The sequence below is a fragment of the Odocoileus virginianus genome, unplaced genomic scaffold (genome assembly GCF_023699985.2).
Source record: "Odocoileus virginianus isolate 20LAN1187 ecotype Illinois unplaced genomic scaffold, Ovbor_1.2 Unplaced_Scaffold_14, whole genome shotgun sequence".
In the NCBI taxonomy this organism is placed as follows: Eukaryota; Metazoa; Chordata; class Mammalia; order Artiodactyla; family Cervidae; genus Odocoileus; species Odocoileus virginianus.
In genome coordinates, this window is record NW_027224276.1 from 1,719,215 (window position 1) to 1,741,387 (window position 22,173).

Genomic DNA, 22,173 nt, shown 5'->3' on the forward strand with positions numbered 1-22,173 from the left:
AAGGGAAAAGTGCAGACAGAGCCTAAACTTGTGCTTGTGAATTAATTAAAAGGCTGGCATGGAGGGGAAGAGCAGGATGTCCTCTCATCTTCCTTCCTTCTCTCCACTCCCAGTCCTGCCCTCCAAGAGGGGAGGAGATAATGTGTCTAGCTTTGTGATCAGAGAATGCCTGAATATCTGCGAGAATAAGCTGGTTATCCTGGGGCAGAGCCTGCTTCAGGCTTCTGGGCAGCACAGACCCTCTGCAAGCCTATACTTCCTTAGGCTGAGCTGCCACTGGTCCTGGGGGCCCTCCCAACTTCCCTCTCCCTTTCCCTCAACTGTCTCTGTCTCTCCAGGCTCTGCAGAAAGAGAGACGGAGTGGGGGAAGGGGGTCAGCAGCCAATCACATACCTGATAGCCCAAGGCATCTGCACCTGGTCTAACCAATCCCTTCTGAACAAACTGCTCACTCAGCCTCTGCTCCCTCCTCCCCTCCCTGCTCTGCCCAGCAACAGCAGAAAGGAGGCTGAAGGAGGAGAGGGAGGCCCTGCAAACTCCCAGCCCCTGGCAGCAATGGAGCTGGGCCTCAGACTCACTCTATAGAGAGAGGTTGAAACAGTATTTACAGTTCCTGGAGCCCAGGCAAATCGTCCCTCGGGGCCCTCAAGACTGTACAAGCCCAGCTCTCACAGACAGGAACTCACATATTATAGAGATCCTGATCCTTGGAGCCTTTGGCCTCAAGCCAGTCATTCTCTCTCCACTCAGGGGCAGGCCCTGGGCTGGCAGTCTGACCAGCAGAGATACATAGTTCTGCTGGAGGAGACAGACATTGAGCAAGCAATCCCACAAATGCCTGTTTAATGGCAACAGTGATAAGGCCTAGAAAGGAAAAGAGTAAAGTTTTATGTAGCCAAATAAGAGAGGACTTGATTTAGAGGCTTTCACAGTTTTTGTTGGTTTCACTTCTGTTTTCCTCAGATTTACAACGGCTATTTTATTCATGACTTTGCACTCAGAGACCTTCCACCTATTGGTAAAAATGTGGAGTTTGTTTTTGACGTGAGTGGGTCCATATGTGGTACCAAGATAAAGCAGGTAACAGGGACTCTGGGGGTCTTTTGTAGCCTTTGATTTAGAAAACTCAGAAAGCAGAGTGCTGGATCAGTGTTTCCCTGAGTCCGGACTCCCTGCCATCCCTTCGATCTTATAGGCCTAGGCTTACCTTAGTGTTTTGGTTCCTTATCAATTAGGACCCCCATATACATGGACCCACAGGACCCTAGGAATACTGAAACATAGGACCACAGGGCCTGAACCCGTCAATAGCTTCTACCACAAGCCTCCAGGTCTCATAAGTGCTCAGAATCAAAGAGTCTTTGAGGTAGAGTACTCTGACATCACAAAGGCTGAGTGAAAAAATATTAAAACTTTGATCATGTTAAACTCTGAACTGTCAAGAGGCCACAGCTTTGTTTTATTTTTTGACTATATTGCCAAAGGAGTATAGTGCCCTGGGCTTATAATGCTTAGGAGCCATCGAGTCCTGGGTCCCTCTAGGCTTCAATCTTGTTCCCCTTCTATCAGAGCACCCTTGAAAGAGACCCTTGGAGCCATAGGCCAAAAATATTTTGATTTTAAAGCCTGAATCCATAAACTTTTGGAAACAGCTTTTCAGTCCATCAGACTTGAGTTCCAGAGTATAACGTTCTGATCTTAGGGCAGCATTGCCTTTGTTACTGAAAGAAGCACACTTTGGAAGTAAGGTATAAAATGCAAGATCCCCTGAATTTTAGCATCATGGGTACCTGGGTGCCTACGATTTCACAAAGTCTTTGGAAATTAAACTTTTTAAGGGTAAGATTTTTTTGTGTGTTATAAACTCTAAGTATCTAACACTAGTTATTCTAGGCCAGAGTGGTTTTTCAGCCCCTGAACCATAGTATCTTTTGAATAAACCTGAGGTCTACATGTCCAGTCTACAGTTAAATGTATTTAATGATTATTTCACTTCAGATATGGTATTTTTTAGTTTTAGAAATCAGCATTAGTGAGTTTAAAGAGATCATTGGAAAGTATCTTAATTGAGACAAAGACATCACAAAGAATGAAAATAATAAATAGTTAGAAACATGTGTCAGAAAGCCAAATGATGAAATAAATTATATTTTTGCTTATTTTTATTGAAATATAGTTGACTTATAGTATTGTGCCAGTCTCTGCTGTACAGCAAAGTGACTTAGTTATATACATATATAAATTCCTTTTTTCTTTAAATATTCTTTTCCATTATGGCTTATCATAAATATTGAATATAGTTCCCTGTGCTATACAGAGGACCTTATTGTTTATCCATTCTATATATAATAGTTTATACCTATTAATCCCACACTCCTAGTCCTTCCCTGCCCCATCCCTTCCTCCTTAGCAACCACAAGTCTGTTCTCTATGTCTGTGAGTCTGTTTTTGTTTTGTAGATAGGTTCATTTGTGTCATATTTTAGATTCCACATATAAATGATAATGATGAAATAAATTATAGCTTAGAGAATACCAGTTAGGGAAAGCAAAAAGAAAACTAGAATTAGGTACACCATGGGCAAGCTGTTGAAAACACTGGAAGTGAAGAAATATCAGGATCATTGAGAGTGAATTATTATCATCAGGAAAGAATAATACATCTTAGAAATGAACTCAGAAAAAAATCTATGGAAAGTCATAGGCAATGCAATGACTTTTTAAAAGAAATTATATATTAAAAAAATAACAAGCTGTGTTCTATACCCAGTCAAAATGTTCTTCAAGAATTAAGGTAAGGGACTTCCCTGGTGGTCCAGTGTTTAAGAATCTGCCTTCCAGTGCAGGGGATGTGGGTTCAATCCCTGGTTGGGGAACTAAGATCCCACATGCCTCAGGACAGCTAAGCAAGAGCACTACTGAGCCTGTGTGCTCTAGAGCCCACGTGTCAGAGCTCGAGAAGCCCACTCACCACAATAGAAGATCCCACACACCTCAACTAAGACTCAGTGCAGTCAAATAAACATAATTACTTTTTTAAAAATGAAGATAAAATTATGACTTTTTTATATGTACTGACAGAATTTTTTATCAGCAAACTCAAGCTACAAGAAGAATTAGAGGATGTTCTTTAAGTTAAAGTAAAAGTAACCCAGATGGACAAACAGAATTTTAGAATGGTTGAAGTTCTCTTGGAAAAAAATATACACATGAGTAAATATAAAAGAATACTGTTTTTACAATATTATAGCTTGCTATAGGATTTATAGTAGGTACAATTAAAATATTTAAAAATTTAAGTGCATGAAGGAAATGAAGTTAGATGGTTTAATTCTTTCATTCTTTGAGAAGTGATTAAACTTCTAAGTTAAGGTGGACTATAACAAGGCAAGAATGCATATTTTAACATTCAGGGTAAAGACAAAAGCAACAATACAACAATATATAAAAATCTAATAAAGGATATATAATGGAACAGTAAAATATTATTAATAACAAATCCAAAAGAAGTTAGAGAAGGAGAATTAAAGATACAAAAAACAGACGGCACAAATCAAAAGGTAGTATTAAGATATTAGGTTTATGGGAGGAGAAAAGATGGTGGAGTAGAAGGGCTTTGAGCTTACCTCCTTTTACAAGAACCCCAAAATCACAACTAACAGCTGAAAAACCAATTTAAAAAAGGACTAGAACCTACCAAGAAAGGTATTCTATGTCCAGAGACATAAAGAAGAAACCTGACTAGTTGGTAGGAGGGATGCACTCGTGATATAATCAAATCCAATACCCCTGAGTGGTCAAACCACAAACTAGAAAATAATTATTGATACACTGCAGAAGCTAGAGTTCTAAGATGCATGTCAGTTTCCCCAGCCTGGGTGTCTGGTATTAGGAGGAGGAGCCCCCAGAGTATTTGGCTTTGAGGATCAGTGGGGCTTCATTGCCGGAGCTCCACCAAACTGGGAAAGACAGACTCCACTCTTGCAGGGCACACTCAAAGTCTTGTGTGCAACAAGACCCATGGCAAAATCAGTGACTTCATAAGAGCCTGGGCCATATCTACCTGTTGGTCTTAGAGAGTCTCCTGGGGAAGTAAGGGTGGCTGTGGTTCTCGCTGGGGTCAAAAAGTTGGTGTCAGAAATATTGGTGTTTTCACCATAGCAAACATTATCCTCAATGGTGAAAAATTGAAAGCATTTCCCCTAAAGTCAGGAACAAGACAAGGGTGCCCACTCTCACCACTACTATTCAACATAGTTTTGGAAGTTTTAGCCACAGCAATCAGAGAAGAAAAAGAAATAAAAGGAATCCAGATTGGAAAAGAAGAAGTAAAACTCTCACTGTTTGCAGATGACATGATCCTCTACATAGAAAACCCTAAAGACTCCACCAGAAAATTACTAGAGCTAATCAATGAATATAGTAAAGTTGCAGGATATAAAATTAACACACAGAAATCCCTTGCATTCCTATACACTAACAATGAGAAAATGGAAAGAGAAATTAAGGAAACAATTCCATTCACCATTGCAATGAAAAGAATAAAATACTTAGGAATATAGCTACCTAAAGAAACAAAAGCCCTATATATAGAAAAATACAAAACACTGATGAAAGAAATAAAAAATGACACAAATAGTTGGAGAAATATACCATGTTCTTGGATGGAAGAATCAATATAGTGAAAATAAGTATACTACCCAAAGCAATCTATAGATCCAATGCATCCCTATCAAGCTACCAACAGTATTTTTTTCAGAGGACTAGGACAAATAATTTCACAATTTGTATGGAAATACAAAAATCCTCTAATCTACAAAGCACTCTTGAGAAAGAAGAATGGAACTGGAGGAATCAACCTGCCTGACTTCAGGCTATACTACAAAGCTACAGTCATCAGGACAGTATGGTACTGGCACAAAGACAGAAATATAGATCAATGGAACAAAATAGAAAGCCCAGAGATAAATCCATGCACCTATGGACACCTTATCTTTGACAAAGGAGGCAAGAATATACAATGGAGAAAAGACAATCTCTTTAACAAGTGGTGCTGGGAAAACTGGTCAACTGCCAGAATGAAACTAGAACACTTTTCTAAAACCATACACAAAAATAAACTCAAAATGGATTAAAGATCTAAATGTAAGACCAGAAACTATAAAACTCCTAGAGGAAAACATAGGCAAAACACTCTCTGACATAAATCACAGCAGGGTCCTCTATGACTCACCTCCCAGAGTAATGGAAACAAAAGCAAAAATAAACAAATGGGATCTAATTAAACTTAAAAGCTTTTACATAATGAAGGAAACTATAAGCAAGGTGAAAAGACAGCCTTCAGAAAGGGAGAAAATAATAGCAAATGAAGCAACCGACAAAGAATTAATCTCAAAAATATACAAACAACTCCTGCAGCTCAATTCCAGAAAAATAAACGGCCCAATCAAAAAATGGGCCAAAGAACTAAACAGACATTTATCCAAAGAAAACATACAGATGGCTAACAAACACACGAAAAGATGCTCAACATCACTCATTATCAGGGAAATGCAAATAAAAACCACAGTGAGGTACCATTTTACACCAGTCAGAATGACTGCTATTCAAAAGTCTACAAACAATAAATGCTGCAGAGGGTGTGGAGAAAAGGGAACCCTCTTACACTGTTGGTGGGAATGCAAAGTAGTACAGCCACTATGGAGAACAGTGTGGGGATTCCTTAAAAAACAACAACAACAACAACAACAAAGACTGGAAATAGAACTGCCATATGATCCAGCAATCCCACTGCTGGGCATACACACCGAGGAAACCAGAATTGAAAAAGACATGTGTATCCCAAAGTTCATCACAGCACTGTTTATAATAGTCAGATCATGGAAGCAACCTAGATGTACATCAGCAGACGAATGGATAAGAAAGCTATGGTACATGTACACAATGGAATATTACTCAGTCATTAAAAGAATACATTTGAATCAATTCTAATGAGGTGGATGAAACTGGGGCCTATTATACAGAGTGAAGTAAGCCAGAAAAGAAAACACCAATATAGTATATTAACGCATATATATAAAATTTAGAAAGATGGTAACAATAACTCTGTATGCCAGATAGCAAAAGAGACACAGATGTATAAAACAGTCTTTTGGACTCTGTGGGAGAGGGCAAGGGTGGGATGATTTGGGAGAATGGCATTGAAACATGTATATTATCATATATGAAATGGATCGCCAGTCCAGGTTTGATGCATGAGACAGAGTGCTCAGGGCTGGTGCACTGGGATGACCCAGAGGGATGGGATGGGGAGGGAGGTGGGAGGGGGGTTCAGGATGGAGAACACATGTACACCCATGGCTGATTCATGTCAATGTATGGCAAAACCACTACAATATTGTAAAGTAATTAGCCTCCAATTAAAATAAATAAATTTATTAAAAAAGGAGAAATATTGGGGGTTTCATCTACTGGAACACTTGGAGGCAGACATCTTGCTTGTGTAATTAGCCCCTACACCTTGTTGTTGTTCAGTCACTCAGTCGTGTCCAACTCTTTGTGACCCCATGGACTGCAGCACACCAGGCTTCCCTGTCCATTCACCATCTCCTGGAACTTGCTCAAACTCATGTCCATTGAGTTGGTGATGCCATCCAACCATCTCGTCCTCTGTCGTCCCCTTCTCCTGCCTTCAATCTTTCCCAGCATCAGGGTCTTTTCTAATGAGTTGGCTCTTCCCATCAGGTGGCCAAAGTATTGGAGTTTCAGCTTCAGCATCAGTCCTTCCAATGAATATTCAGGACTGATTTCCTTTAGGATTAACTGGTTTGATCTCCTTGCAGTCCAAGGGACTCTCAAGAGTCTTCTCCAACACCACAGTTCAAAAGCATCAATTCTTCAGTGCTCAGCCTTCTTTATGGTTCAACTCTCACATCCATACATGACTACTGGAAAACCATAGCTTTGACTAGACAGACCTTTGTCAGCAAAGTAATGTCTCAGCAATGTAAAATGGTTTTTAATATGCTGTCTAGGTTTGTCATAGCTTTTCTTCCAAGGTTCAAGTGTCTTTTAATTCCATGGCTGCAGTCACCAGCTGCAGTGGTTTTGGAGCCCAAGAAAATAGTCTGTGACTGTTTGCATTGTTTTCTCATCCATTTGCCTTATTTCATTTGGAATCAACTCCTCTGTCTTCTCCTTTTGCTTACCTTTCTCTGTCTCTATGAAATTAGGTGAAACAGTTACCTATTCAGATCTTGAAGGGGTATCATTCTTTGGGAGCATCCCTATTGAGTCTGCTTGTGCTCAGTGGCTTTGGTGGGAGAGCTATATCTGAAGTAATCATGGGTCATGTCTTTCCCCAGGGTGCACTGGCTGCTATCAGCTTGGTAGGAAGTGATGGTGGGGATGGAGTGGGTAGAGTCAGAGCCAGCTATGAGCCAGGGCTTCTCCTCCACTTAATAGCCAACACTATCATATCAGGGGCAGGGGTGGGTTCTACATTGCTGAAGCAGAATCCCAGAGATTCAGGTCCATGCTGACTCCATCTCCCACAACTGTGAACTCTTCTTGCCCATGGCATCCCTTGCTCTAATGGAGAGTTGTGCTATGGAGTGAGAGGTGCTGGAGTGGGTGTTAAGTGCCTCTGTGAATGCCAGTAATGTCTGCCCTTGCCCCATTCAGATGTCATGACTGGTCTGAGCCAAGTCTGTGCCTTACAACACTCTCCTCAGCTGCAGCAACCTTCACCCCAATGTATTGCTATGTTGTGGAGCAAGAAGAGCCAGAGTGAGCACTGGCTCAGACTGGGATGTGTGCTAGGGTGATTATGGGAAATGAGACAGAGTCTTAGGCAGTTTAAATCTTCTTTCTTTGCCTCATTTCAGGAATAAGCATGCATGTGCACACCCTTCATGAATGATGTCTAGGTTTCTTACAGCCCTGCTGTCAGGCATACTACTTTTCAAACCAGCTAAGGGGATTCATCCCCCTGGTGTTAGACCCTGGGGCTAGGGTGTCCAATATGTCATTTGGACCACTCATTTCCAAGTAGGATCTCTGAGTCCTTGTTATCCCATTCCCTTTCCTGTGTCCCCTACTAGGAGTGCAGGTCCTGGCCTGATCATTTCTCTTTCCTTTGTACCCGATTCCATGTGGATCTGTCTTATACAGCCTTGGTTGTATAAGAGTTTTTATGCCATTCTCTACCCATTTTCAGTGAGAATTGCTCCACGTGTATTTTTTAAAATAAAAACATTACTAACTAAAGTTCATAGTTTACATTAAGGCTCACTCTTTGTGATGTACATTCTATAGGTTTGTCAAATATAAAGTGACATGTATCCATCTTACAGAGTAGTTTCGCTGCCCCCAAATCCTTTGCACTTTTTCCTTTTCTACAAAATCTGCTTCTGCTAAAAGGTCAACAGAGCTGCTTCATGGGTGTCCACATTGGAGGCCTGGCAGAGTCTGTGCTATCAGTTGTGGGCACCTTTGATGGGGGATGGGAGAATGCTCTGGTGAGAGGAGGAGTTTGGAAAGTGGCATCGTCACTGAGAAGCAGCTGCAGAGCCAGTAAATTCTATTCTTAAATCATTGGTAGTAGTTAAGAACATTCTTCATCTTGCAGGTATGGAGAGTAGCTTGCTTTTGTGGCCATCATTTGTAGTGTAAGACCCAGAGGATCTGGGGTCTATGTGGCCCACATGTCCTGGCCATTGGAGTTAGAGGGCCATGGCCAGGTTCACATGCATTTATCTTCACTATTTGTGTCTGCACCTCTTTTTTTCAAATTAATTACTTTATTTTAATTGGAGGGTAATCACTTCATAACACTGTGATGGCTTTTGCCATACATCAGCATGAATCTGCCATGGGTATACATGTGTCCCCTCCATCCTGAAACTCCTGCCCACCTCCCTCCCCACTCTATCCCTCTAGATTGTCCCAGAGCACCAGCTTTCGGTGTCTTGCATCATGCATCGAACTCGCACTGGTCGTCTATTTTACATATGATAAAGTATATGTTTTGAAGTTATTCTCTCAAATCATCCCACCCTCGCCTTCTCCCACTGAGTCCAAAAGTCTGTTCTTTACGTCTGTGTCTCCTTTGCTGCCCTGCATGTAGGATCGTCAGTACCATCTTTCTAAATTCCATGTGAGTGAAAGTCGCTCAGTCGTGTCTGACTCTTTGTGACCCCGTGGACTATACAGTCCATGGAATTCTCCAGGCCAGAATACTGGAGTGGGTAGCCTTCCCTTCTCCAGGGGATCTTCCCAACCCAGGAATCAACTGAGCTATATATGCATTATACAGTATTTGTCTTTCTCTTTCTGACTTACTTCACTCTGTATAATAGGCTCTAGGTTCATCCACCTCATTAGCTGAGTAATATTCCATTGTGTATATGTACCACAACTTCCTTATCCATTAACCTGCCGATGGACATCTAGGTTGCTTCCATGTTCTAGCTGTTGTATATAGTGCTGCAGTGAACATTGGGGTGCATGTGTCTCTTTCAATTCTGGTTTCCTCAGGGTATATGCCCAGCAGTGGGATTGCTGGGTCATATGGTCAGTTCTATTCCCAGTTTTTTAAAAAGGAATCTCCACACTGCTCTCCATAGTGGCTGTACCAGTTGGCATTCCCACCAACAGTGTAAGAGGGTTCCCTTTTTTTCACACCCCCTCCAGCATTTATTTCTCAACCTTGGAGAAGTGGCCCTTCTGTTGGGGATGGCCTATGTGTCAGAGGAGTACACTTCCCTCTTGTCATCCACAGGTCAGGCATCAGCTGGTCCCAGGGTTGGTCCTGACCTGTTTACAGACTCAGTTCCACTAGCTGAGGAAATGTATTTTTTGCTTGTTTTGTTAGCAGTCTTTTGATGATGAACTTTTGGACTAATGTAAGATGATACTTCATTGTGGTTTTGATTTGCACTTCTCTAATGATGAGTGATGTTGAGCATCTTTTCATGTGTTTATCAGCCTTCTGCATGTCTTTTTTTGGCAAAATGTCTGTTTAGGTCTGTCCACTTTTTTATTGGGTTGTTTGTTTTCCTGGTATTGAGCTGCATGAGCTGATTTTATATATTGGAAGTTGATTCTTTGTCAGTTGTTTCATTTGCTATTATTTTCTCCCACTCTGAGGGCTGTCTTTTCACCTTGCTTATAGTTTCCTTTCTTGTGCAAAAGCTTTTAAGTTTAATTAGGTTCCGCTTGTTTATTTTATTTCCATTACTCTGGGAGTTGGGTCATAGAGGATCTTCTGTGATTTACGTCAGAGAGTGTTCCGCCTATTTTTCCCCTAAGAATTTTATAGTTTCTGGTCTTATATTTAGGTCTTTAATCCATTTTGAGTTTATTTTTGTGTATCATGTTAGAAAGCATTCTAGTTTCATTCTTTTACATGTAGTTGACTAGTTTTCCCAGCACCACTTGTTGAAGAGATTATCTTTTCTCTCGCATATTTTTGCCTCCTTTGTCAAAGATGAGGTGTCCATAGGTGTGTGGATTTATCCCTGGACTTTCTATTTTGTTCCATTGATCTGTATTTCTGTCTTTGTGCCAGTACCATAACTGTCTTGATGACTGAAGGTTAGTCTGAAGTCAGGCAGGTTGATTCCTCCAGTTCCATTCTTCTTTCTCAAGATTGCTTTGGCTATTCAAGGTTTTTTTGTATTTCCATACAAATTGTGAAATTATTTGTTCTAGTTCTCTGAAAAATACCATTGGTAGCTTGATAGGGATTGCACTGAATCTATAGATTGCTTTGGGTAGTATACTCATTTTCACTATATTGATTCTTCTGATCCATGAACATGGTATATTTCTCCATCTATTTGTGTCCTCTTTGATTTCTTTCATCAGTGTTTTATAGTTTTCTATATATAGGTCTTTTGTTTCTTTAGGTAGATATATTCCTAAGTATTTTATTCTTTTCGTTGCAATGGTGAATGGAATTGTTTCCTTAATTTCTCTTTCTGTTTTCTCATTGTTAGTGTATAGGAATGCAAGAGATTTCTGTGTATTAATTTTGTATCCTGCAACTTTACTATATTCATTGATTAGCTCTAGTAATTTTCTGGTGGCATCTTTAGGGTTTTCTATGTAGAGGATCATGTCATCTGCAAACAGTGAGAGTTTTACTTCTTTTCCAAACTGGATTCCTTTTATTTCTTTTCTTCTCTGATTGCTGTGGCTAGGACTTCCAAAACTATGTTGAATAGTAATGGTGAGAGTGGGCACCTTTGTCTTATTCCTGATTTTAGAGGAAATGCTTTCAATTTTTCACCATTGAGGATAATGTTTGCTGTGGGTTTGTCATATATGACTTTTATTATGTTGAGGTATGTTCCTTCTATGCCTACTTTCTGGAGAGTTTTTAATCATAAATGGGTGTTGAATTTTGTCAAAGGCTTTCTCTGCATCTATTGAAATAATCATATGGTTTTTATCTTTCAATTTGTTAATATTGTGTATCACATTGATTGATTTGTGAATATTGAAGAATCCTTGCATCCCTGGGATAAAGTCCACTTGATCATGATGTATGATCTTTTTAATGTGTTGTTGGATTCTGCTTGCTAGAATTTTGTTGAGGATTTTTGCAACTGTGTTCCTCGGTTATGTTAGCTTGTAGTTTTCTTTTCTGTGGCATCTTTGTCTGGTTTTTGTATCAGGGTGATGGTGGCCTCATAGAATGAGTTTGGGAGTTTTCCTTCCTCTGCAATTTTCTGGAAGAGTTTGAGTAAGATAGGTGTTAGCTCTTCTCTAAACTTTTGGTAGAATTCACCTGTGATGCCATCTGGTCCTGGGCTTATGTTTATTGGAAGATTTTTTTGAATTACAATTTTGATTTCTATGCTTGTGATTGGTTCAGTTTTTCTATTTCTTTCTGGTTCAGTTTTGTAAGGTTACACTTTTCTCAGAATTTTTCCATTTCTTCCAAGTTGTCCATTTTATTGGCACATAGCTGCTCATAGTAGTCTCATGACTGTTTGTATTTCTGTGTTGTCCATTGTAATTTCTCTATTTTCATGCCTAATTTTATTGATTTGAGCCTTCTCCCTTTTTTTCTTGATGAGCCTGGCTAACAGTTTGTCTATTTTGTTTATCTTCTCAAAGAATCAGCTTTCAGTTTTATTGATCTTTGCTATAGTCTCCTTTATTTCTGTCTCATTTATTTCTACTCTGATTTTTATGGTTTCTTTCCTTGTACTAGTTTTTTGGGGAGTTTGTTCTTTTTCTAGTTGCTTCAGGTGTAAGGTTAAGTTGTTTATTTGATGTTTCTCTTGTTTCTTGAGGTAGGCTTGTATTGCTATGAACTTCCCTCTTAGCACTGCTTTTACTGAATCCCATAGGTTTTGGGTTGTTGTGTTTTCATTATCATTTGTTTCTATGCATATTTTTATTTCCTTTTTGATTTTTTCAGTGACCTCTACATGTATTTTTGATGTTTTCATAGGAAGAGGTGAGATTTCCATTCTCCTACTCCACCATCTTGATTGCCTCCCTCTTTTATCTCTTCTATATATGTATAGGAGTGTACCCTGTGAAGCCTACTGGTCCTAGACTTTTGTTTGTTGGGAGTTGTTCTGCTAGTGATTCAATTTCATTACTAATAATTGGCCTTCATATTTTCTATTTCTTCCTGATTTGATCCTGAGAGATTGTACCTTTCTAGGAATTTGTCTATTTCTTCTAGGTTGTCCATTTTATTGGCATATAATTGTTAGTAGTAATCTCTTAGGATCCTTTGTATCCTTTGATATTGGTTGTAACTTCTTTTCCATTTTTGTATGTTTTTGGGACCCTATATCTTTTTTATGAGTGTGGCTAGTAGTTTATCAATCTTGTTTATCTTTTCAAGGAAACAGTTCTTAATTTCATTGATCTTTTCTACTTTTAAAATTCTTAATTTTGTTTATTTATGGTCTGATCATTATTGCTTTGCTTAACAGAACAGACTGCAGAGAAAGTCTAGGAAAGAATATCTTTGAAAGCTCTCCAAAAATATTGCTACAAGGATACATTGCTTTTAAAATCTGGATTTTAGAGAAGTGAGAGTGGCTGAATGACAATTACATTCCCCTTGTCTGTATGAATAATCTCTTCCTTTGCTTACACAGGCTTCAGTGCACTATCACATCATGAAGTGTGTTCCCCTATCTGCTTTAGAATTCTCTAGTACCAACTCTCATAGATTTCAAAGGGAAATATTAAAGGCATGGTCTATATAGCCAGTAATGTCTGTTGAACTATATGGAGAAAAACTGTTTCTACAGTTACAAAGCACACCTCACAACATGAAACAAGATCAGGGGAATGATATCATCACTTTAATGCCATCATTGCCAGGTCTCCTCAGTGGAAAACAAAACAGTAATTGGACGTCACTTAGAGGCAACCAAGGGGTTAAGAGCCAAAATATACAGATGGCTCATACAACTCAATATTTAAAAAAGAACAATAAAAAAATGGACAGAAGACCTAAACAGACATTTCTCCAAAAAAGACATACAGATGGCCAAAAGACACATGAAAAGATGCTCAACATTGCTAATTATTAGAGAAAATGAAAATCAAAACTACAATGAAGTATCACCTCACACTGGTCAGAATGGCCATCATCAAAAACTACAAATTGTTGTAATAAATGTTGCAGAGGGTGTGGAGAAAAGGGAACCCTCTTACACTGTTGGTAAGAATGCAAACTGGTGCAGCCACTATGGAAAACAGTATGGAAACTCTTAAAAACACTAAACTTTAAGAACAAGCAAGCTCACTCCTGAATATATATTAGTAAAAAATGAAAACTCTGATTAAAAAAGACACACCCCCTGTGTTCACAGCAGAACTTTTTGCAATAGCTAAGACATGGAAACAACACAAGTGCCCATCAACAGATTATTCATTTAAGAAGATGTGGTAGATATATACATCAGAATATTACTCAGCCATAAAAAGAATGAAATCATGCCATGTGCAGCAACATGGATGGACCTAGAGAATATTACGCTTAGTGATATAAGTCAGTCAGAGAAAGACAAGTACTATATGATACCACTTTTAAGAGAATCTAAAAATAATACAAATGAATCTACATACAAAAGAGAAGCAGACTCACAGACGTAGAAACAATATTTTCATTACCAAAGTGGAGGAGGAGGGAGAGACAAATTAGGAGTGTGGGATTAACAGATACAAACTATTACATAAAATAGATAAGCAACAAGGATTTACTGTATAGCACAGGAATTACATTCAATATCTTATAATATCCTATAATGAAATATAACACCAAAAATGGAATCATTTTATCTTACATCTGAAATTAGCAATATGTTTTAAATCAACTATATTTCTATTTTAAAAAAGTCCATGTCACTGAACTCTTTTATTGTGTAATGTAATGTCAGCATATTAAAAAGCAGAGACATTATACTTTGTCAACAAAGGTCCGTCTAGTCAAGGCTATAGTTTTTCCAGTAGTCATGTATGGATGTGAGAGTTGGACTATAAAGAGGGCTGAGCGCAGAAGAATTGATGCTTTTGAACTGTGGTGTTGGAGAAGACTCTTGAGAGTCCCTTGGACTGCAAGGAGATCCAACCAGTCCATCCTAAAGGAAATCAGTCCTGGGTGTTCATTGGAAGGACTGATGTTGAAGCTGAAACTCCAATATTTTGGCCACCTGATGTGAAGAACTGACTCATTTGAAAAGACCCTGATGTTGGGAAAGATTGAAGGCAGGAGGAGAAGGGGATGACAGAGGATGAGATGGTTAGATGGCATCACCGACTCAATGGACATGAGTCCATTTACTCCTGGGTAAACTCAGGAGTTGGTGACGGACAGGGAGACCCAGCGTGCTGCGGTTCATGGGTTTGCAGAGTCGGACACGGCTGAGTGACTGAACTGAACTAAACTGAACTGAATGTCATTTTACTCTGGCTGTTTTATATGTTTTTAAGATATCTTTGGTTCTAAGATTTGACTTTCTTTGACGTTTTACTGTTCGGTGTTCACTGAACTTCTCATGCTGTACTGTACTTAGTTGCTCAGTCGTATCCAACTCTTTGTGACCTCATGGACTATAGCCCACCAGGCTCCTCTGTCTGTGGGGATTCTCCAGGCAAGAATACTGGAGTGGGTTGCCATGCCCTCCTCCAGGGGATCTTCCCAACCCAGGGATTGAACCCAGGTCTCCCTCATTGCAGGCAGATTCTTTACCATCTGAGCCACCAGGGAAGCTCAAGAATACTGGAGTGGGTAGCCTATCCCTTCTCCGGGGGGATCTTCCTGACCCGGGAATCTAACGGGTCTCCTGCATTGCATGGATTCTTTACCAGCTGAGCTATCAGGGAAGCCTGAGCTTCTCATACATACAAAAATATTTTATTCACATAATTTTGGTTATTATTTCTGCAAATATATTTTCTACTCCAATTTATTTCTCCTCTATTTTTGGAGTTCAAATTACGTATATATCAGTATCTTTGGTAATGCTCAATAGCTCCCTCAGTCTCTGTTTATTTTTCCTCTAAGTTTTTCCCTTTATATATTTCTGATTAGATATTGTTTATAAATCTATCTTCAATTTCACCATTTTTCCTCTGAAATTTCCATTCTGTTAGTGAACTCATCCAATACACTTTTAAAAATTAATTAATTTATTTTAATTGGAGGCTAATTACTTTACAGTATTGTGGTGGTTTTTGCCATACATCAACATGAATCAGCCATGGGTGTACATGATACTATGTTTTCAGTTCTAAAATTTACATTTGGTTCTTTCTTACAATTTCTGTTTTTCTTCTGAGATTTGTTTTCCCTTCATTCATCACAAGTGTGTTTTCCTGTACATTGTGTGTGTGCTAAGTTGTTTCAGTCATGTCCAACTCTTTGCAACCCTGTGGACTGTAGCCTGCCAGACTCCTCTGTCCATGGGATTCTCCAGGCAAGAATACTGGAGTGGGTTGCTATTTCCTACTCCAGGGGATCTTCTCAACCCAGGGATCAAACCTGTATCTCTTATGTCTCCTGCCTTGGCAGGAGGATTCTTTACCACTGCCCTTTCTGTACCATATGGAATATAATTGTAATAGCTGCTTTAATGTTACTCCTCATAATTCTAATATCTGTTTGGTGTCAGATGATTTTGTTTTCCCTTTAGAAGGGGACATATTTTCTTACTCTTGGATACTAAGTAATTTTCTGTTTATCCTGGACATTGAATATGCTTTGTGTAGACTCTTTGTTCTTTTATAATCCTCTGAAAAATGATACTTTTCTTTTAGTAGGCAATCTATTTGGTTAGATTCTGGCCATCAGTTCTGCATTATCTTTTCTATACTATAGTTAAAATCTCAGTTTAGCTCTCAAAGCCTTTTATTTGCTGGTTTGGACATGTGTGTGCATGTGTGGTTCAGGGTTTAGGCTGAGATTTTTGTGATTCAAATCTCAGTTCATTTCTCAAAACCTTTGATTTGCTTGTTTGGTTGCTTTCTGCACATGCATTGTCCAGTAAGAGTGGTTTTATCCAAAGATATGGGATACTTTCTCTGTCTCTTTTCCTCCTGAGATTTCTCTTTTGCACTGCATCATACTCATGCTCCTTTGAGAGGTTCTTCTGGCCAGAAAAATGGCAGGTTTTCCATCAGAGTTTTAGCTACATGTACTTCTCTAATCCACAATAAAACAGTTACCTTGCAAGGTTGCGAAAGAAAAAAACCTGAATAGCTTACCCTCTTATGTTTTCACTCTTTTCCACCATTTGCCTCCTTTTTGGTTACTTCTCAGAGTCCTCAAGTGAGATTTTTATTTTTAAAATTTTGTCCAGTGTTTACAGGTGTAATTAATGGGGGATGCGGTTTCTAGGGAGGCTTACAATTCCATTGCAGAATTGGGTCTCCCAAGAGCACTATATTTTAAATATCATCCTATATTTATATCTCATTCAATATTTACTTTTGTTCAACACTATGTTGATAATTAACCAGTTGTGTCTTTTAATAAAATTTTAGGTTTTATTGTGAAAGACATAAAAGGTAACCTGAATACATGGATAGATATACCATATTTAAGAATAGGATGATGTAGCACTATAAAAACTTTAGTGTCTCCCAAATTTATATATAAATTGATTGATAGCACAGTTAATATTCAAGCTGAATTTTTTTATACATTGATGTACAGACTATAACATATACACTTGCTTCCTATCAAATCCTAACATTTTATAAAGTTGTTTCCAGAGGTGATATTCAAAATATAACAACCTGTATGACATAGGCACCAACTAATGAGAAAAATCCCTGCCTACTAGTTTCTATGATGTCAAGGCCTACCAAGCCCTGCTAGATTTATGTATTTTTAATTACATAAAATATTCTAGAATTAAAAGATGCTTCTGTACCTCTTTCCAAATCCCATAACTATTTCCCTCCCTGTGCATATTTTACACTATTACTGTATATGTATGTATCTATAAAAATGTATAGCATACTTTCACATGTATATAAATTGTATGATACTGAGCAAAGAGTTGGACATGACTGAAGCAACTTAGCACAAATACATAGTAGGTAAATATCCATTTTGATACATATTTAACTGTTGTATAGTATCTCATTGAATAACTATGCTACAATTTACTTATCAAAATTGCCTATTTCTTTGTTTTAAATTTGGGATAGTGTTCTAATTCTATTAAAAACAATGTTGCAATAAACATTCATTTTCATGGATTATTAGGAACATGTTTCTCTTGGGTACTACATAATAGTGGAATTGGGGATTATACATTTATTTACCTTTAATTTTACTAGATATCATAGTTGGACAAATGTATACTCCCACAAATACTGAATGGGATTGCCTATATTCTGATACTCTCCCTAACAGTATATACTATCAATCTTCCTTTTTAAAAGATTATTTTAGCTTTTACTAATTTAATAGATAAAGTGGTATTTTATTTCATGGTAATTTTATTTCCCTAATTAATGCTTATTTGTTTTTAATCAGGCCAGTCTCAAGTTCTGCTTATTTCTTTTTAGTAGATTCTTTTTCTGAGGATTCTTAGATGTAGTCAACATACCCTCATTCTCTGTACTTTTCTAACCTGTGCCCTCTGCAGAAGTTCTACCCATAAAAACTTGGTACCAATTTTTGTATAGGTATGCTTTTGGCTGCAAACAGAAAATTCAACTCAAAACTGAATTTAAAAGGGGGGGGTGTTGTTGTAATATATATTAGGAAAGTTTGGGGATGGCAGCAGATTTAGGTACGGCTTAATGTAAAAACAAAAATTGGCAATGAAAGAAATTAAATAAAAGGAGGAGAGAGTGAAATAGCAGAAGAGGAAATGTAGTATTTTGTTCTAATGTCTATTCTGTGAGTTAGGACATGAGTTCTGGGGTCTCAGATGTGAATCCGATATGCATGATGGATCCACAAGAAGCTCACCATCCAGAAGGCAGGACAGAGAGTAAACCAGTAAACAGAGAGCTCTCATCCAGTTTATTAAGTGCTCTGACAGAGCCATGCAAAAGAGTAAGGGGGAAGGAAAGACTAACTAAACTTAGAGTAGTCTCAGAAGCTTATTTTGGAGAAAGCAGCATTTGTACCAGTTTTTATAGGAAGGCAGACCTTTTATAAGCAGGCATGGTGTGTGGGAGAGAGGAACAAAGACATTCCAGGTAGAGGAACAGTTTGAGCAAAGGTGTGGCATTGGCAGAATGCAGAACATGAGTCATCCAATTGTGAGTGAGGCCTGTGAGTCTGGCAGAGGCCAATCATGGAGAGCCCTGAATGAATGATAGGCTAAGGAGCTTGGATTTAAACCTGCCAGTCAAGTCAGACACAACTGTGCTCAACAAATAATTAATGACTGAGCAAATGAATGCCTGAGAAGAACTTTTTCCCCCCTGCACTGGGGAGCAGTGCTCCATTCCATGAGACAGGCTAAGCACTTGCTTAGTGTACCAGTAAAGACACAGCCCCAGTAAAAGTTTTCAGCCAAGTGGATATGCATTAAAAGTATTAACATAGTCATTAGGGGATAAATTTCAAAAATTGGTAGACTTTTTTACATTTACTGTTTTTATTCTGAATTACATATGATGCAGGGGCACCCTAACTTTTAGCGTTTAGAGCCTCCAAATGTCTTAATTTTGTCCTACTTGAGCAATAGAAATGAATAAGATCTAATCTCTTACCCCAGAGCAGCTCCTGGGGCGAGAGACCCAGACACACAACACACTATGTAATTAGTGTTGGATAGAGGGGGCTGTAGAAAGCATTGGTGTGGGAGCCCAGAGAAGCACGGTCCTAGGGAGAACAGAGGAGCCAAATAGGAATGGGGATATAGGATGGGGATAGAGAAATCAAAAGGAGAATAGAAGAGAGTGATTGCTGAATAAGAGATAATAAGCAGAAAAGAGATCACATGGGGAGAAAAGAAAGCTGGAGGCAGGGAGTGTGGGAGGAGGCTGACAGGCTGTGAAGGAGACCCCTCTGGAGGCGGAAAGAGGCAGGGTCACTTCCTGCTGGAGAGGGGGAGAAGCAAGGCACAGACCTAAGGAGAGGCTTGGAGACAGGACACTTTCTGGACTGGAGAGGTGAGCTAAAGTGCCCTGCTATACTGAAGAGCTTGTGGGGGCCTCCAGGCTGGGATTTCAACGTGCTTGACTCCACATTCCCCTAAGGTTTGAAGGAAACCCGCTGAAGAATATACTCGCTAAACTCATGGAAGCGGTTGGATTTAGAGGTGCTTTGACTCGATTCATGGGGTCGCAAAGAGTCGGACACGACTGAGCAACTGAACTGAACTGAACTGACTCAGATAGCAAGGGAGATAGATGTAGAATTTCTTCTGGGCAATGGAAAGGAGAGGTCTGGACTCTGTTGTCAAGAAGAAGTGAAGTCTCTCAGTCGTGTCTGACTCTTTGCGACCCCACGGACTGTAGCCTACCAGGCTCCTCCATCCATGGGATTTTCCAGGCAATAATACTGGAGTGGGTTGCCATTTCCTTCTCCAGAGGATCTTCCTGACCCAGGGATCGAACCCGGGTCTCCTGCATTGTAGGCAGAGCTTTACAGTCTGAGCCACCAGGGAAGTGGGTGTTAGGGGTGCCTAAAGGAGGGATGCAGATCTGGTTGAGACCTCAGAAAAGAGAGATGGAGAAATCGTTCAGGCCACATAAAGAAAGGAACAGAATGCAGTTTAGCAGGGAGATAGGCAATGAGGGGCTTTATTAAATGGAGAAAAGTCGCAGGACCTGGTTTGGGCCACAGAAAGTAGCGATTTGGAGGTAGAAAAAAGAAGGGGCAGAATCCCTATTGAATAATCGAAATGAATGGGCTTGGAGGGAAGAAAAGAGGGGCTAGGACTCGGTTGATACCGGTTTGAAAAGAAAAGGGACAGAACCTGGTAGCGGAACAAGGGTCACACAAAAGCTTGAGATCCTTGGATTTATGGGTGGGGCAACCTTGTTTGTAATAAGGGCGGGATGGTCACTTGCAGACGTGGAAGTAGGAAAGCAGTGCTGGGGAGGAGGCATGCAGGGACTTAACTGCAGAGCGGAGGAAGGGAGCATGTAAAGGGAAGAAGAGGTACCGGGAAGTACTGTAGAGTGGAGGGAGGGGGCGTTTCGAAAAAGGGGCGGTGCGGCGCACCACTGTACTGCAGAGGAGAGGTGGAAGGGGCTGTAAGAAGAGGTACTGCAGAGCAGAGGTGAAGGGGGAGGTGTTGGGAGAAGGGTTGGAATGAGATGAGATGCAGTTGGAAAGAGTTTGTCACGGGTGGAGTCCAGTTGTTCTGCTGCTCTGAAAGCAGAGACCTTATGTGGGATTGAGGTGGTCACCGTTCAGTCCACCAAAGCACAGGAGCTCTCAGGGCCAGCGGTTGTCCCTACACCTCGGGTTGGTGCACATGCGCACTATAGATTTGTGGGGTGTGTGTAGGATAAAGGGGAAGGGGTCGGAGAACTGACATGCTCTTTCTTGGACGCAAAAGGAGCTAGGATTTGGAAGCCAGACCATCTGGGTTTCTAGGTATGAGAACCCAGTAATTGAAGGGTTTGGGGCTCAAGGTTTAATGAGAACCCCTTCCTTAGGATTGGCAGGAGGCCACATGAATCTCCACCTCCCTTTCATTCTTTCCTAACTCAGGCCCCTTCCCATCAGGCTCAGCTGTTTATTGGCCCTCCAGAAAAATGGATAGGAGAAATGACTCCAATTATAAGATGACCCTGTTCCAGGTGAGACCTCTCTGCATTCTCTGCAGGCCATCTACCCTGTTCGGAGTTCATTTACTGCCGTTGAGCCCCTACCACTCTGTAGTTGCATAACTCCCTACCTAACCTGTTTCAGTCCTCCCTTGTATGGTGGAGGAGGAGGTGAGGAAAACTTGCCTATTTCTTGCTCCCGTTCTCTTTCTTTACCCTCCCTTTCAATCAGTTGTTCAAAGGAGGGGGAGGTTTTGTAGAAAGGGTGGGCTCTAGGGAGGCCAGATAGCTCAATACATCGTAGTCTTAAGTATGTAAGGTCCTCTGCTTTCCACTGTGAGCCTAGGGCTTCACTTCCCTCCAGATGTACAGGCTGAGACAACATAAGACAGTGTCTTGCTGATACTTACCCTCTTGGCAGCAACCAAGGACCCCCTGGACATGGACCCACCAGTTGCCAACCAGCCAAAGAAAAGCAAGACCAAGAAGGCCCCTATTAAGGCTATCACTAAGACTGTACCCACTGACCCTCCAGTTCCACCAGTCTAAAGTAACTTTTCCAGCTTTAAATCTGCCAATCATTCCCCAGATCAACCAGGTAGCCAATACTCAGGCTTCTTCATTCACTGCTCAGCCTAAGAAATCCAACAAGACAAGAAAAGTTACTGCTAAGGCAACCCAAGGCTCCCAATTTCCAATTGACAGTGAGAGTGTCACTACACAGATCAAGTTACCCTTGCAGACCCTAAACCTGCTAGTCATTCTTCAGACTATCCAGGCTCCAATTGTCAATGAGTCAGCCAATTCTCAAGCCTTGTTAGGCCCCACCATACCTTTTTCCAAGGCTAAAATGGCTGACAATAAGGTCATAGCTAGTGCCACTGATATCTCACTGGCTCTATCCACTATTTACACAGCTACCACCCACAGCCAAATTACCTCC

The 22,173-nt window shown here is 40.0% G+C and overlaps 1 protein-coding gene across 1 annotated transcript in view; it reads left to right on the forward strand.

Annotated features, from left to right (window-relative positions):
- Nucleotides 1-22,173, forward strand: part of LOC110150226 (trophinin-like) — a 42,637-nt gene that overhangs the window by 6,028 nt on the left and 14,436 nt on the right. Inside the window, 3 exon segments of the mRNA XM_070462805.1 lie at nucleotides 20,840-20,957; nucleotides 21,572-21,769; nucleotides 21,771-22,172. Of these exon segments, the coding sequence (XP_070318906.1) occupies nucleotides 20,840-20,957; nucleotides 21,572-21,769; nucleotides 21,771-22,172 (718 nt within the window).